Source organism: Eublepharis macularius, chromosome 9 (genome assembly GCF_028583425.1).
Source record: "Eublepharis macularius isolate TG4126 chromosome 9, MPM_Emac_v1.0, whole genome shotgun sequence".
NCBI classification, from domain to species: Eukaryota; Metazoa; Chordata; class Lepidosauria; order Squamata; family Eublepharidae; genus Eublepharis; species Eublepharis macularius.
Genome location: NC_072798.1, coordinates 101683021 through 101701253, shown reverse-complemented (window position 1 = coordinate 101701253; position 18233 = coordinate 101683021). Strand labels below are relative to the sequence as shown.

At 46.9% G+C, this 18233-nt stretch overlaps 1 protein-coding gene across 1 annotated transcript; it reads left to right on the top strand.

Moving 5' to 3' along the window:
- Positions 1 to 4345: 4345 nt before the first annotated feature.
- LOC129335364 (40S ribosomal protein S24-like) lies at positions 4346 to 4753 on the top strand. Its single transcript, XM_054987800.1, has one exon. It carries the CDS (start codon positions 4376 to 4378, stop codon positions 4751 to 4753), a length of 378 nt encoding a protein of 125 aa, XP_054843775.1. The 5' UTR covers positions 4346 to 4375.
- The last annotated feature ends 13480 nt before the right edge of the window (positions 4754 to 18233 follow it).

The window sequence follows — 18233 nt, the reverse complement described above, 5'->3', positions numbered from 1 at the left end:
AGATAGCTTCAGGTACTGGATATGCCCAAACAAAACAACAACAGAACACCTCTGGTGGTCACATACAGCTGTCAGCTCCAACCAATAACAACAACAACATTCGATTTATATACCACCCTTCAGGACAACTTAACACCCACTGACAGTAGTTTACAATGCTATTGTTATCACCACAACAATCACCCTGTGAGGTGGGTGGGGCTGAGAGAGCTATGACTGACCCAAGGTCACCCAGCTGGCTTCAAGTGGAGGAGTGGGGAATCAAACCCAGTTCTCCATATTAGAGTCCCACCGCTCTTAACCACTACACTAAACAGTACAACACATCATTAATGACTTGCAACTTATGCCAGACAATAATACTCTTCTCTCCCAAGCACTGGGAGGCAAACCTCTTCTTGCCCACAAACAGCCCCCTAACCTTAAGCAACTTTTCACTCTTAATAATGTAGTTCCTAACATGGATATGAACTCTGAGACCAGAGCTTGCAGTAAACCAAGATGGCAGCTCTGTCCCCGTGTTCACTCTGACAACACAATCACTGGAACTAACAACACCAATGATACCATCTCAGGTTCATTCATTTGTTCATCTTCTGTTGTTATATACGGCTGGGAGTCATAACCTGCAATAGGGCTGCCAACTGCTAGGAGAAAAAAACAAAACCTGTTCCTTTAATGGAAGATTAATAAGATGATATTTACCAGCTGATGATATCTACCTCCATGCCATGCATAACTTCAGCTGCACATTTTCACACATTAATCCCTCTATTAAAGGAGCTAGACATTTTCTCCAAGCCTGCTAGCAACCCAAGTATTTCATGGCCAAGGCAAGGCCTTAGGTGATACCAGCAAAGGGCAAATACCAAGACCCGCCACTCAGAACGAAGGATGAATCTCAGAAGCAGCAGGGTTTTTTATGTGGCACAGAGTGGTAAGCTGCAGTACTGCAGTCCAAGCTCTGCTCACGACCTGAGTTCGATCCCAGCGGAAGCCAGGTTCAAATAGCTGTCTCAAGGGTGACTCAGCCTTCCATCCTTCTGAGGTCGGTAAAATGAGTACCTAGTTTCCTGGGGGTAAAGTGTACATGACTGGGGAAGGCAATGGCAAACCACCCCATAACAAAAGTCTGCCAAGAAAATGTCGTGATGCGACGTCCCCCCATGGGTCAGTAATGACTCGGTGCTTGCACCTTTACCTTTAGGCCCCTTGCTTGTCTGAATGTGGCATTTAGAAAAAACTCTTAGGCTAAACTTGCATTGAATGATATACTAGTGAATGATATACTAGAAGGTATTTTCAGTTGGGAACATTCCAATGTAACTCTTTACCAGAAGTAATACATTTCAGGAAAAGTTAGTTGCTCGATTCCTCTGCGCATACTGGGGCTTAGGCCTGGTATACGCATCCAACAAAATCAGGTGGTAATGAGATGGTGAAGTGCAGAGATAGTAGAACGGATTCTAGCTGAAGGATTACAAACTTCAGAAATCCCCCAAGATCAATAATTTCCAGGAATTGGAAAAATAGCATAGCATTCTACCTAATGTGCTAATATTTAATTTGTAGGGAGTTTTTACGGGGAAGAGATTCATCAAATATGTGACCCCGCCTCCCCTGTCTGAAGTGGTACAGTGGTGCCAACTCATTTTGCTACATATACAGCTTAGGTCTTAGTCCATGGTGCATCGCCTGACTTACTTCGGCCTGTTAGTGTTAGGAGCTGGAGCTACGGTTGCCAATCTCCAGGTGGGATCTGGAGATCCTCTGGATTAGTTCCCCTGGAGAAAATGGCGACTTTAGAGAATGGACTCTATAGCATTACACCCTGTTGAAGTGCCTCCCCAAACTCCACTCTTCCTAGACCCCACCCTCCAAATCTCCAGAAATTTTCCAACATGAAGTTGGCAACCCTAGCTAGAGCAGCTGGTCTCCAGCTTCCTCTTTTACCAGAACTGGGTGATTCCCTAGAGGACAAAATCTCTGCCTGTCATCCTTCAGCTCACAAGACCCACTAGCAGGTTGAATCCGGCTGTCAGAGAGATTGGAAGCACGTTCCTCGCCCTTTACTAGCTTAGAAAATGAGCAAAGAGCTTTTGACTCTTTACAAAAACTCAGAATAAAGTGTTGGGGGAAATGAGTGTGTATTGCATCTCTGGAAACTATTCATGTGTATCTGGTTAAATGGCTGAGCCAGAGTGGGTCATCTATTGATCTGCTGTTTGCTGAGAAATGATGGTTCAGAAGGCTAATGAGGTCAGCAGGGGACGAAATCGATAGGCACAGGCCTGAAACTGATCTCGTGAGTAGTTTGGGAAGCGTTTAGTGTAACAGTAAAGTGTTGGGAGCATATGAAGAGGTATTGCTGGCTCCTGTGACCTCTGTGTCGCTGCATTCTCATCCTTGATGTGCTCGTTTTGCACTCCAGCCGAATGCCAAGACTTTCCTGTATTGATCTGGATGCCAGGAAAGGGCAGTCTAAAAATCCAAATAACTAAAGATGGAGCTGTATTTTGTGGATTGCAGCAGTATTTTCAACTTCTTTTATTTTGTGATGCTCTTGATACAGCATAGGGGGGCAGAGGTTAATTTCTGGAAAAGGGCTGCTGAGGCATCTTGCCTTGGAAGTTGCAACTTTTTGCTTTGAGGCTTTGCGCTTAAATCTCAGGGGTCAGCGCTGGTGATTCACTGGTGGGGACATATCGAGAAAAAATATACAGTTACCCATCTAGGGCTTACATGGATAGTGTGTTGAAGAATACACTTAACAAGATTTGTTGCTTCAGCAAATATGTGGTTCAAAGAGGAACAGGCATCTCCTAGACAAGCCTAGGTATCTTATCAAACATATGTACCTTCCCATAGTTTAAGAGTTTCCCTTCTTCCAGAGCTACTGCGTATGGGGAGTAGAGCGGCCACTAGAAGTGGAAGGGTATTATGGTGAGCCAGTTTAGTGTAGTGGTTAAGAGTGGCAGGACTCTAATCTGTAGAACCGGGTTTGATTCCCCACTCCTCTTCTTGAAGCCGGCTGGGTGACCTTGTGTCAGTCACAGCTCTCTTGGAGCTCTCTCAGCCCTACCCACCTCACAGGGTGATTGTTGTGGGGATAATAATAACACGCTTTGTAGACTGCTCTGAGTGTGGCATTATGTTGTCCTGAAGGGCGGTAAATAAATCGAATGTTGTTGCTGTTATTGCTATTGCTATTGTTACTGTTAGTCTCTGTGCCAGAGTTGTGGGATGCTCTCTCTGCTGCGGCATGTTGCGTGTTGCATGTTGTGATTTGATAACCCAAGAACAGTAAGGCAGGGCTTGATTGTCTGGCTCCTTGTGCAACTGCGCAGTTGCCAACCAACCAATAGTGTTGCCAACCTCCAGGTGGGGGGCTGGAGTTCTCCCAGATTTACCAAGGATTTCCAGACTACAGAGATCAGTTCCCCTGGAGAAAATGGTTGCTTTGGAAGGAAGACTTTATGACATCACATCTCCATGGAGATCTCTCCTGTCCACAAACTCTGCCCAAATCTCCAGGAATTTCTCAAGACAGAGTTGGCAACCCTACCAGCTAATGAGTCTGGTATGCTGACTCTAAGACTGGGCAGCTAGATGTCCCCTTGATGCCCACAAGCAGGTCAGGAGGGAGCACGTCGTTTGTTTCCAGCATCTGGTAATTGGAGTAGGCAGCCTCTAAAGATGCAAGTTCTGCTGCCCTAATGCCAAAATATTTGGTTGAGTGTAATCCAGGCAAATTGCATAGCTGTAATAAGCACTCAGATAACCCTATAGATAGTAACATGGTCCTACATGGATATCTGGGCACAGATTCACCATTGCCTAATAAGATCTGTCTCTAGACTAGATACAACTGTTTTTCACACATACCTTGAATGTGCAGTTCTACAAAGAAACGCAGCGTATGTTTTTCTGTGATTACATGAGAGGTTAGTTTGATCAAAATGCAGTACACAGCCAGTGATAAACACACTTGCATCCACAATGTCCAGGTGTGAAAAGAAAACTAGAACTGATCCTCTTAAATGAAAGTATATCAACATAGATAACTTTTAAGACAAATAAGTTCTATGGAATGTTTAAATGATTAAGAAGTACTTTGCTTTCCACTCCCTAAATTCATTATCTGAGGCTGTTGCAACATAAACGTTGGGTAAATTCATGACTATGAAAATGAAGGATGTGTCGGTTCTTAAGTTCTAATACTGGGTTGGCCTTTCTCAAAAAGATTTTGGAGGTTTTCATATTAGCATGGCTTAGACTTGCATCAGAAGATTTGGGAGGTCCTCTTTCCTCCTCCTCTGCCGCAGGAGTTGTAGCCAAGATAAATGATACAGTGACCATCCGGACAAGGAAGTTCATGACAAACAGACTGCTTCAGCAGAAGCAGATGGTGATTGACGTCCTTCATCCTGGAAAAGCCAGAGTCTCCAAAACGGAGATCCATGACAAAATGTACAAGACAACCTCCGATGTCATTTTTGTCTTAGGCTTCAGGACTCATTTTGGTAGTGAGGAGACAACTGGCTTTGGCGTGATCTACGATTCCCTCAACTACGCCAAGAAAAATGAGCCAAAGCACAGACTGGCCAGGCGTGGCCTGTGTGAAAAGAAAAAGACTTTCAGAAAACAGCGTAAAGAGTGTAAGAACAGGACGAAGGAAGTCACGGGCACAGCCAAAGCAAATGTCAGAGCTGGCAAGAAGTTAGCCATCCAGTGGATTTCACAGAAAATCTGAATTATTCTTGTGGAAAACGTGCTGATTTAGCAGTGGATCTTCAAATAATTTTTTTAAAAAACTGGGTGGGGGTGGAGAAGAAGATTTGGGAGCTGTTGTTTCCCTCTGAACTCCCATTGTAAATACATAAATATAATGGTCAAAAACTTTCCTTTTATATTCATTCCCTATTATCCACCTTTCAAACTAATTGAAAGTGGCAGACCTATTTCTTTAAAGATATGCCACTTTCTCATAAACTGGGAGATGGGCACCACTTATTTTTAGAGCTAAGCACTTTCCAGTTTTCACTTTCTTTTCTGAGCATCAGGAGTGATCCCAGCTGAAGGAGATGGGGGAAGATATGGAGAGGTTAGCGGTGCGAGAGTGGAAGGAATTCAGAATCCCTCATCTACACGCATCTTTCGCTCTTTAAATTGGACCTGCTCCCACACACTTTGGTTCTATTTTTGCTGGGAAGAGCTGGGTTTCAACAAATGTTTTGTTTCCGTCACATAGAAGCCGGCAGTTAGGCAGGGCTGCAGCCTTCTAACTGTTTCAACAGCTGTTCTCCAAAAGGCCCTTCTAGTTTAGCCTCTTCTAATTCACTTATAGAAACTTTGGTTTAGTTTGTTGTAAGATGTAAATATTTCCCCCAATAGGAGGATTGCTGGAGTTTTAGCAAGTGTCCTATCTTCAATCATGAAATAGTTAAATTGTTGTTCTGTTTGTTTAGTCAGATAGCTAGTTAGCATAAAACCATCTAGGCCTCAAGTAAAAGTTCCCGCCATAGAAAAGGGAGTCTTTAGTCTTAATGAAGGGATCTAGGATTGTCTATTGGAAGAACCAATTTATTGGGGGGGGGGAATTAACTAGCAACATATACTAAGGTTTTATTGCTCTTTGTTCAGTCTTTTGTCCAGCCTCTCATCTCTTCTAATCTGATCACCAAGCTGTAGAGATGTAGGAGTTAGTTATCTATTCGTTTCTTTTCTCACCAAATGTACCCTTTTCCTTGATAAAAGTATTTTTCTAGAGCTAAACAACACAGGAGTCTGTCTACTTATTTCCACTGCGCTAATATTTAACTCTGCAACTATATCATCCAACAAGGATACTACTCATGATGGAGAGGTTCAATCAATTAACTCAGGGAAGCTGCCCTACACTGGCTGAATCAGGGCCAAGCTACACATGACGAATGACACTTGAACAGCAAGTGTATTTCTCCCTGTTCACTTGCCCTCCACTCAATCCACTTGCCGTTCAAGTGTCATTCGTCATGTGTAGCTTGGCCCTCAGACCATTGAGTCAGTCTAGGGCAGTATTGTCTACTCTAACTGGCAGCAGCTCTCCAGTGTCTCGGGAGAAGATCTTTCCTGGCCCTGTCTGTGCTCCTTTAACTGGAGGTGCCAAGGACCAAAGCCAGAGCATTTTGCATGGTATCAGCAACCATTTCTTGTACATTGTGTGTATGTTATGTGATGTCAAGTCACTTCTGACTCATGGAGACCCTATGAATTAATGATCTCCAAAACACCCTATCATTGACACCCTTGCTCAGGTCGCAAACCGAAGACCATGGCTTCAGAAGATGTGCCTAAAGACAAGTGGCTCAGCACTTCTCTTCATAAAGTGCATTAAAATACCTTCTTCCCTCAATATTCTAGCATATATTTTATGAGGTCTGGCATTGTCGTGTCTGTCTCAGACAATAGTCTCCCAGGTGGAAATCTGAAAGGCCCGTCTGTTGGAAAGAGGCCTTCAGGGTCTCCAGACTGCCTTCACACACAACTGTCCCTGGTAATTCTCTGCATGAACATATTTCCATGTGTCTCATTTAAAGATGGACACAAACCGAAATACGAACCAGAGTTCAGCACAAACTGGGCCAGGTTGTGGTTCGCGAACCAGCAGTTCATCAGAGCCCATTTCTGACAAACCACCACAAGCTTTTGGACGGTTCGTTTGGTTCACTTTTCAGTTCATCGCTGCGGACAGCCTGGTGCTGATCAGTTCTAGACAACATGGGATGGGCTCTCTGCAGACCTTCTGCTGACCCAGACGTGACCTTCTGCTGACCTGGAAGTGACGATTTGTTGACCCAGAAGTGATGTTTTCAGAAACCAAATGAACCAGTTCATGAACCGGAGCAGGTTCGTGGTTCGTGGTTTGTGAAACGCAACAAACCATGAACTGCCCAGTTTGTTTTTTCCCCAGTTTGTGCCCATCTCTAGTCTCATTAGTTTTACTAAACAAAATTTTCTCAAGTACCAAATATTTAAGGGAGTATTCACATCCAAAGTTCAGAGGCCTTCTTAGAATTGCTTTCCTCATTTTTGTTTGTTGTGTGCAGGGAGCTCTAAAGATGGAGGTTCTATTTAATTTCTTCATCTTATTCCTTGTTCTTGAACCTAATTCCATCAATTGGCAACCAACAGGAGTGGGAGGAGGCAGGGATGGGGGTGATGTCATGCCAACGGTGTGGCTTCACCTCCAGTGAATACCCAGAAGTGGAATCATGTTGGCAGCAAGTCATACTGCCCATGTGACATCACTTCTGGGTATTTGCTGGAAGTGATGTCACACCATCAGTGTGACACCACTTTTTCAGCAGGGAGACCGGGAGGGACATGATCTCCCTGTTTCTGTTTCTCTTACAGTTTGCTTTGTTTACTAGATTTTCATCTCCCTTCTCAAAAGAGCTGAGTGCGTAAATGGTCCATTCCCCAGTTTAGCCTCACAATTCTATTGGGCAAACTGAAGGTGTGCTAGACTAATGTCTGGTTACTGGCTTGGCTACCACCAGTGAATGGTGGCTATGAAGTTTAGGTCAGAGTTTTGATGCAGAATGTGGAAGCAAGCATAGAGATAGAAATACTACACAGCTCTTAATTTGGGAAAGCATGGATCTCTGCCTGATTTGCCTGCATGTGCATGCATACACACAGAAGTGACACAATATGGTGGGTGGGGCCAGACATAATTGGTGATACAAGCCATACACTTGGCAGCAGAAGGGCTGTGCAGTATTGATGTTGTGCCTATCACTTTCCCTACTGAGAAGACCTTCCTTCCTTCCTCTGGCAAGGAGCATTCCTCCCAGAATATCCAGCATTATTTATTTTTTATATTACACAGTTATATTTGTCTTTACGTGATGAACACAGAATGAAAGGGAGAAAGATTGGGCTTTTCTAAGCAGGCTCTTCTGATGATATAGGTACACCTTTTCCAGGGAAGGTAATATGTGTGAGCAATAATTTGATGGAACATGAATGCAAACATTATTTATGTACTTATGTGCTGTCAAATTGCAATCTACTTTATAGTGACCCCATCAAGGGGCTTTCAAGGCAAGTTCTCAGAGGTGATTTGCCATTGCCTTCCTCTGCAGAGCAACGCAATGGTCCTGCTGGCCTCCCACCCTCCCTTCTTCCTCCTCCCTTCTTGGAAAAAAATGCAGGAGAAGGCAAGGTAACAGCCAAACAAGAGGTTGAAGCTGCATTTCCTGGATTTGCCCTAATTAACCTGAATTATTACAGGGTTCTTGATTTGGGGCCCAGATTGGATCCAGGATTCTCTAATTTGATCTGGAAAAGCTGGATTTAGCCGGATCAACAAAAATCTGGACTTTTTACTCAGTTTCCAGGTCCAGATTACACGCCTCTAGTTCAAAGTTGACTGTCAGGTCATCACTTTGCAATAACCTTTAAGCAGGGTCAACATTTTTATACCCATATTACAAATGGGGGCCTAAAGTGGAGTCAAGAGGAGAAAGGACTACTTAGTAGAGACAAGGGATTATATCCTGCCTAAAATGTCCACTTGTGCCAATGTGCCAATTCCCCTCCTAGTAAATGTAAACATCTCCTTTTGGTGTGGAGACTATGAATGGTTATCACATTATCACAGGTAACAGATTTCCTTTACAGAGGCGTGGTCTGGGGGAGCCCAGTGACGCCTGGTGTGGGCTTTCGGGGACCACAGTTCTCTTTGTCAGATGCATCTGGCAGGGAGAGCTGTGGTTATTGAAGGCTTATACTACATAGGAATTGGAGGCTTTTACTGCAACTGACTCCACACCAAAAGGAGATGTTTACATTTACTAGCAAAGGAATGTTTTGGTTGCCTCCCCGCTAATTGCATCCTGTCCCCTTCTGATATATGTCTCCTTCTCTCCCCTATCTCCCCTCCTCTGCTGTATTTGACCAGTTGGGATCATGCATCTGATGAAGAGAACTTGATTCTCGAAAGCTTATGCTACAATAAAATTGGTTAGTCTTAAAGGTGCTACTGGACTCTTTTTGATCTTCCTGAGTGTGTAACCAAAGAGACTCCATATTAATTCTTTCAGTATTCTAAGTGCTTTATTCACAGGTGCCAAGATGTTCCAAGCAGCTATCTCACAGAAGAGGATTGTTTTGGCTATCGCTTTTCCAACCTTGGGAAACTTTCGCTTTCTCAGCTTCAAAGAGATTGTTTTGAGAACTATGGGGGGAGGTTGGGTCTGCTGGGATCTGATACTTTGTACTTTATGCTTTGCCTGTCATTCGTAACAATACATGTCTACCAACCCAGATATTGCATCTGGGCCAGTGGACTATAATGATTGCTTTTTCAGTAAATCTTTTTGGAAACAACGGACTCTTCTCTGATTGCAGAAGGTAGTCTGGATTACAATTATTATTTAGCCACAGATCTGACATTTTGTTACGAATCACATTTTTCCAATGCCTAAGCTGGAGAAGACGGATTCCAAAGCTGCACCTGACAGGGACCTTTTGTTTGATCCATATGCCTCTCCCGGCTCTCAAGGACTGGAACCTCAAGGACCTGTTCAAAGAGGGACAGGGTCCTCTGTTACTACAATCTACACCCTCGTGCCCAGTAGGACAGATACCCGGCCTACAGCCTCCGCTGACCCACTGATCTCCTTGCCAACGCCAACACAGTGGGGATCGAGACCAAGGGACACGAGGGAGAGGAGAGCAAGTACGGTGTTCATGCAAGCCCCGATGGAAGGCCGACGGAGTCTCGAGGTGATTGCAGAGCACTCCAGTAGTCAACCTTGGTATTATTGGAATCAAGAGTCTGACCAGTTGGAATGGGATCGAAGAGCCTCGGAGAGTACCCACACTTGGGAAACATCGTGCCGCGACGTGATGAGTTGGGACTATGCGGAGGTCGTCCCGTGGACGGGACACCAAGATCCGAATGAACATTCGTGGATACAATTACAAAGCCGAACCATAGCCGTGGATGCTGGAATCTCGGCAGTCACAGGATTAGCGAAAGGAATCCTGGCGGGGAGATCGCAAGAAGAGCAAGGTGCGGGGGTCCAAGGCATGGGAGAAATAAGACCTTGGCCTGGAGCAACCTGTGCGGAATCTTATACAGAATACGGAGAGGCCCCACAAGGTCCCGGCGAACCACCCTATCAGGATACGGGAACCGAGGCCACCGCAGGGGACTCGACTCGGGTACAAGTCTTAGAAGAGAGACTGACGAGCATGGAGGAAAATTTGGCCCATGCAGTCCATTTACTCTCTGTATTAGTGGTCGGGGGAACAGAAGGGAATCAATCAGTTCCTACAGGGGTGCAGAATATCAGTCAAAGTCTGGCAACTCTGCAGAAGATCGTTCCCCAGACAGAGACGGCGGACCCTAACCAACCGTGTCACGCCGTGGGGTGCCCCCTGGCGGTAGAGGCAACGGGTCCTGGGGGGGTGGTCCCGATGGGTCCATTCTGGGCACCTCAGTGGGGCCAAGGGGGTGCTCGGGACGACGGGGCTCCTTCCCAGGCGGCCTCAGATGTGTGGGCGGCCCTTATCTGAACTGGGGGTGCCGGTCAGCACTTGGCTGCACCCAAGCCAGCTGCGCTTTCACTGCTCAGAGCAGCTGGGTTCCTTCACCAACGTCCGCTACACCGCTTACTGGCAAACTCCAACCTTCCTCCTCGGCCTGCCTCCAGAGCCTCCTTAAATCCCTTCCCCCCTCAGCTCCACCCCCGCTCCCAGGTGCTTCCACCCAGCGTCATTCCCACCACCTGAACCACCTGTGGCCATGCCCAGTGTACCCACCTCCCCTTACCCCATTGGTGGGTAGCCCGTGGGGTTGTTCTGTCCCCATCTGGCTCCCTTAGCCTATGGCCGCCCGCCCCCGTTACGGATGGCTGCCTCACCCATTGCCTGGGCTGTTGGTGAGGCTCGGCCGCCTCCTGGTTGGCTCTTCTGTTCTGGGCGAGCCGGCCCCTTCCCCCCTCCTGCTGTACCCGGCAACTGCCCAGGCAGGCCTCGTGCGCCTGCGCCGGCGTCTGGCGGCCTGGTGTGGCCTCGCCCGGCCCGGCGCGGCCTCTTTCCCCGCCCGTGCCTCTGCGCGGGCCTCTTCGCCGCTGTCGTGCGGCCGTCCTGCTCCCTGGCGTTCCCAGCGGCAGCGTGGCGGCAGCAGGCGGGTCTGCGAGGGCGCCGCGGCTCCTTGCTGCTGCTGCGGCCTTTAGAGCGCCGCGACTCGCTTCTGCTGCCACGGCCCTCGGGGCGCCATGGCTCCTTGCCACCGCTGCGGCCCTCGGGGCGCCGCAGCTCCTTGCCACCGCTGCCCTCGGGGTGCCGCGGTTCTTCGCCGCTGCCGCGGCCTTTGGGCCCCCCTCGGCCCCCGCAACTGGGTGAGTGGGGCCGGGGTCTCCGCTGGGGTGGGGGTGGGGGTAATCCGAGGGCGCTCCGCCCAGCCTCGGACAAACCGCCCCCGATTACTGAGGATCCAAATGAACAACCGTCAAATCCTGTCCCGGAACAAGAAGAAGAAGAAGAAGAAGAAGAGTGTGAGGAGGAAAGAGGAGGGGGACAACCACAGGATGAGCCTCCGACAACCTCGTCTCAATCTGGGGGTACTCCTCAGCATCCACCAAGAGGGACCCCGACACTCATGCCGACTACGAGTCAGCCTCAGGGGCCACCACTCGTCACGCCAACAACAGTTCCGCTACAAATAGTTCCGATACCTATAACCCAGACGAGAGGCCAACCGTTTTTGCCGAGACTTGTGGCTCCGATACCAAGAGGCACCACGCCTTGGCGAACCCCGACGCCAGGGCCGAGAATAACTCCCTTGCCCATACAGCCAATACCGGGAGGAACTCCTCAACTGCCTCCTCCACATCGACTTCCAGCTCCGAGGGGTCCGCCGCCGCTGCGACAGGCGGTGCCCAGAGGGCCTCCTCCACCGCTACAGCCAGTGCCTAGAGGACCCCCTCCACCAGTTCGACCAGTGCCAAGGGGTCCTCCCCCATTGAAACCTCAACCGGGGCCCCAGTACCCTCCGCCTCAGCCCCAACAGGTACCAATCGAATATTACCCTCTACCGGCACCGGTTGCCTGAGCCCCGGAATTGCCAATGGGTTGGGTGAAACTGGAAGCCACGTTTGATGGAGATCCCTCCAAACTAGGGTTCTTCCTAGTGCAAGCCTTACAATTTTTTAACCGTTGGGGACATTTATTCGGAGACGAAGCCAGCCAAATCGAACACTTGGGGTCTCGTCTGCAAGGAAAGGCGGCAGAATGGTATGTAGCCCTTTATGTCTTAGGGGCCCCCGAATTGAATACTCTGCAGGGTCTTGTTGATGCGCTTCGCGCCCAATATGAAGACCCCTTGGAAGAGAGTATAGCCAGAACAGAATTACAGTCTATTAGGCAAGACAGCATGTCGGCGAGAGACTATGTTACAAAATTCTGACAGCTGGCTGCAAAATGCCCAAGGTGTGAGGAGTCCACCAAAATAATTCTGTTCAAACAAGGCATGAATCCCAAATTGTTGGATAGAGCCCTCATGCAAGATAATCCCCCCCACCCTCTTGGGGTGGATTCAGTTAGCTTGTGAAGTAGAAAATTGCATGCAAGAAGTACGCTTAGTCGAGCAACAGCAAAACAATGGACAAAGGCGCTCTTCAGTACTGGTGAGAGGAAGTAGGGGTGCTGGGTATGCTACCAGAGGAGCGAGAGATGCTAGATGGCAACAAGGATTGTGTCTGCAGTGTGGACAAAGCGGTCACTTTGCGGCGCAATGTCCATACCGGCCTGTGCAAAGAACTCCATTCCAGCCAAGGCGTCCAGCCCCCGCTGCTCTACCTGCGCCAACCCGCCCGACGCCAGCTCCAAGAGCAACAAGGGGCAGAGGGGCATTTCGTAGAAATCCTCCCGAGAGAGGGTTAGAGTTAGAAGAAATTATGGACTATGATTCAACAGCTCTAATCGGGGAGGAAAATCCAGAGAGTCCTGCCTCGGGAAACGAAATGGATCTGTCGTAAAAGGACCCAAACGGCAGATCAAAGATCAGTCAGTTCCTACTCTGAACAGACCTCATGGGTCCATACTCTTCATACCAGTAACATTGGTTAATCCAGAAAGAAAAACGCATGTCCGCGTTCAAGCTCTCCTAGACTCGGGCTGCTCTAGAGACATTATTTCACTGGCCCTAGTAAATGGTTTAGTACTTCCCATTAAAGAGCTGGAAACTCCGGTCATCTTTGAACAAATGGATGGCACTAATATGAATCCTGTCACTACCGAAACCGTGCCCGTCATCACAGGCATGGGACAGCATTGGGAGACAAGATCATTCGTAATTAGTGCCACCGCCAAATATCCGTTGATTCTGGGAAGCAGGTGGTTCTGGGATCACAACCCCTATATAGACTGGGCAGTTGGAAATATCACTTTTTCCCATGATACATGTAAAAATCACAGCTGGAACCAAAATTGGGGTAACAACCCTACCCTCATTGGCTCTGTAGAGAGGGGAAATTGACAAAGCATTCTGATCTGTCTTTTAAAATTCAACTTCCTGTAATTTGCCTTGTGTGTTTTACCTCTCAGAGAACATACCAAGCTGCATCAGCTCTCCCCAGAGCAGTGGCATTTGGGTAGGATTTCTCTAGGTACAAGTCACAACATTTGCACAGGCATGAAAAAAGAAAGGCAGAAATAGATTGTGGAGTGAGGCAGGGAGTCACTAAATTACAACTTTATTTAAAAGAAGAAAAAAGACGATAGAAAGTGAGGTAAAGAATCTTGAACAGAACACAGAATAATCCATTAAAGCAACAACAAAAACTATACGCAATATATATAATTAAACAGCTAAATTTCATAATAGCAATTAATTAATAATTTTATTGAATAACAAAATAAAATATTACTCCTCACCCTCTCCTTAATCACTTATACCCAAAATTTTATACTCAACATTCTAATATTCATATACATCGCATTTTACACTAAACATTGTTAAGATCTTAATTTTATAATTGATTTATACCCAAGTTAACTGACCTTGATTTTTCCTTAATTTCTAACTCTGCATGTTTGGAGATGTCTTGAACAGCTGTGTTGAGAGTGTGGAATAAGATCTGCAAAGACTCTGCTCCTCCTGTGTGGGTGAAGCAGCCCCCATTTTGGCACCGCTGGCCAGCTCAGAGCTGAGCAAACCCGTGCAGCATTGGCAGCTGTTGGGGAGCTTACTTCTACCTACTCGCAGCTGGCAGTAGCCCAGCAGGGACTTTGCCCATCCACCACTGCTCCTGGACAACCTAAGGTTGCTCTAAACACTGAGGGCCCATAAAGCAAACTGTAGAAAGCCATCATGACATTTGATGCTCCATAGGTTGATGAACATCTGTGACGGATCCACATGTCATGGAATATGGTGGTATTGTGATTATTCACCTCCTAGACAGAAAACCCAGGAGGCAAATGTGAGCAAAGACCAATTTCCAAAGTCTGGATCCAGTCTGAGTCACACTTGATATTATTTAGGGTGGAGAGTGGGAAACTCATTGCAAGGTTGGTGGTTCGGGGGCAGCCTTGTGCTTTTTATAACATTCGGTTCCACCCTAAATCTTGTCTTCATTTTAGGGATTAGGGGAGGGGTGGATGACGGCATTCTTTTTTGGCACTGTATCTAACTTTAGAAAACCTACCCTGCTTTAAATAGCTACAAGGTTTTTAGAAAATCAAGAGGACCGCTAAAATGTTTAATTACAAGCTGGCTCAAATTCTTAGATCTCTCATCAGCATGCAACTCATCTTCATTCATTTGTTCATTCTCCATTTTTGTCTGGGCCAGAGCACTATTCTGCATCTCCCATAAAAATGAAACTATACAATATACCTTAATCTATGAGACTTCAGCATCTTCTAAACTGCAGCCTCCATCTGGTTGCCTCTGATCATAACTTAATTGGTGCAATCTTTCCATACTGCAGGTCTTTATGTGGAACTTTCCTCTGTGTGTGCGTCCTGTCTTCCTTTACAGACTGTTCAGTTTGCCACATTTTTTCTAGAGGCTTGTTTGCTCGCTCGCTTGCTTGCTTGTTTGTGCTTGCACAATTGCGGGAGTTCTATTGAATGCAATCTATTTGCTTATGAAGTTAATTGCCTAATTACAGCTCCCAAAGCCCATCAGCAAATTGTACCTTGGCTATATGCAGGGCTCATTTGGAGGGGGAACGCACCGGAACAGCGTTCCTGTAGATCTGAAAAGAGATCACGTGGGTTTTGGCCTGGCCCATATGCAACACCAGTGTCAGGGTTTCTGGCACCTGCGGCCACCCTCCTGTACGTGTGCGCACGCGCCCCTGGACTGCGTGATGACATCATCATGTGATGACATCATCATGCAGAAAAGCGGGGCCCATTGGCCAGTGGGTGGCTGGGGCAGTGCGAGGAGGTGGCCCGCGCTCCTTAGGCCACCCTGGCTGCCTGCCATGCCTGGCCCGCAGCTGCTGTGCCTGCTGGGTGTGTGTGGCGGCAGTGGCAGCGCGGGGCTGGCCGGCTGCAGCAGCAGCTGTGAGCCAGGCATGCCAGCTCCATGGTGCACGCCTCTGCCCTCAGCACCCACTCCAGCGCCCCCTCCAGCCCAGCGGCACCCGCGGCACCCGCCTCACCAGCCCTGCCCACATGATTCCTTTTCCTCCCCACTGCCTCCCCTCCAAAGGAGGGGAGGCTGCTGCTTTAAATTCATTCTGCTACTTTATTTTCATTTGTGACTTGTGAGAGAGAGAGAGAGAGAGGGAGAGCAAGCCGGGCTATTGGGCCTGGATCTCCAAAGGAGGGCAAGCTGCTTTAAATTTATTCTGCTGCTTTATTTTCATTCGTGACTAGTGATTGAGTGCGTGTGTGCATGTGTGCAAGCAGGGCTGCTGGGGCTGGCTCTCAAGAGGAGGGTAAGCTGCTTTGAGTTCATTCTGCTTTATTTTCAGGAAAAACCTGGAGATTTTGGGGGAAAGGGGCCTGAGGGGTGGGTGTTGCCTTCTGACACACTTCTGGTGATGTCAGGGTGTGTGGCATATGCTAATGAGTTATGCTAATGAGTTACTGCAGTTCTTTTTCTACGAAATGACCCCTGGCTATATGTGTGGGCTTTGATGGATTCATTGCTTTCCCATGCTTCACTGGTTGTTTTAACTCAATGTGCTGTCCTTCCTTTCCTTTTTGAATTATGGAAAGCAGCTTAAAAAATCCAGCAAAACTATGATTATGTCCAATTGTAGGCCTAAACTGCACTAGTTACTGACTGATTCAGGGTCAAGGTTAAAGTTTTGTCTACAGCATTCAAAGCCCTAAAGGGACTGTGATGTACATACCTATGGAACCGCTTTCCACTCTATGTTCCCCAAAGGGCCCTTCATTCAGCTGACCAACATCTTCTCGTGGTCCTTGGCTCCAAGGACATTTGTCTAGCCTTGACCAGGGCCAGGGCCTTTTTGGCCTGGTGGAACTCTCTCCCTGTCAAGAGTAGGGCCCTACGGGACTTGTTATAGTTCTACAGGGCCTGTAAGATGCAGATGTTCCACCAGGCCTGTGGTAGTGGTTGAGGTTTGGGTGGGCTTGGTCTGCTGTTTAGCTGAGACATCTGCAGCCTACCCTCTCTAACTTAATGAATTGCTGATGAAGTGTATTAATATCACACATTGTTGCTTGGATTTGGTTTTAATTCTGTATCTTGTTCTATATTATTGATTTTATATTGTATTTTATGTCATTGTAATATTATTAATGTTGTACCTGCCCGGAGACGGCGTGGGGAGGATGGGCTAGAAATGCAATTGAATTAAATTAAATTAAATGTTGCTTTGAAAGGTTATTGTCATATACGCCTGTCTACGTATCTGCCATAAGTATTTTCTGTGTTCTGTACTTGGTAATGATGATCCTTTGAGAGAACACAAAGTTGCCTATTGATAGTCTGCTGGGCTGGAAGTTCCTTATCTTGCAGGGGTCTACTTTTGTTCTTAGACCTACCTGAGAGAGCATCCTTGAAGGCTGGGTGAGCCTGGGAACTGAAAATGACTTCATTTTTGCTTCTCTCCTCCAGTCCCTCTCCCTCCTGCCTTGCCAGCCCTTCCTCCCCCTCCTGACCCCTTTGCGCCAGAATCTCAACCGTCCTTATCCCAAAGGCGGGAACTTTCCCTATAACTGACCCCTCCAAACTCCCATACATCACTTCTGCCAATGACCCTGCCTGAGGATGCTGATGCTGATAGATCTCTAATAAAGTCACTTTAACTCATACCCTGGAGTGTGTGCAGTGGAGTACTATGGGGATCTAACTGCCAGAACCTAACAGTTATAGTTGAGGTTCTTCCAAGCACCCTTGCACTGTTTTGGTGTCCTGTTCATCAATTTAAAAAAAATGATGTGTTTATACTCCATCATCAATACTGTGCACAATTTGTGTGTGTGTGTGTTTGGGTAAATAAATAATGGTTAATATCAAGGCAAATGCTGCTTCAGAAACACCTAACCGCCTGTGAATCATTATTAATACCAAGAATTGCTGTCTTAGCTGCATGCTGATACGTGAATCATCGATTGTAAACTTTTGAATCAGCCCTGTGCTTTTTTAAAAAACGTGCCAGTATTCATCTATATAGTAGCAATGATTTCCACCAATTTCCCCCTCAGGATTTGGGAAAGCCTCCTCAAAAGATGCTGGTACTCAGCTGTACTGAGTACTCAGTGGTATTGAGTATCACTAGAAAAACAGAAAACCTGAGGAGACCAGTTTCTATGCTGGGCCATTGCGGTTGAGTGTTGTTTTTTCAAAGGTCCAAAGAGTTTATTGTCTATAGCCATAGGCCATCACAATTTACCAAACATTGACTAATAAACAGTTAAATCCATTGTCACAGTTTGTAAAGGTTAATTAAAATTAATTAAAACAATACAGTATGCCAAACTATCCCAGGGATCACGAAGCAGCCTCATTCAGGACTACCTTAGATCTTATCTTTTTGGCTGCAAGTGCAAACTGAGAGACTCTATAGGACACATGATTATCAGTGTCAGATAACAAAAACACAATCTTCTCGATTTCAGAATATGTGTTTGTCACTGATAGGATTCTGGCCAAAAATTTAGCTCTGGGTACACTATATAATGGACAATAAAGTAGGTAGTGGGAAAGGTTCTCCACTGTAGGTAATCCACAAATGCAGGTGTGATGT

Bases quoted from the DNA above. Each gene is read 5' to 3' on its own strand.
- LOC129335364 (XM_054987800.1), top strand. From the start codon at position 4,376: ATGACAAACAGACTGCTTCAGCAGAAGCAGATGGTGATTGACGTCCTT.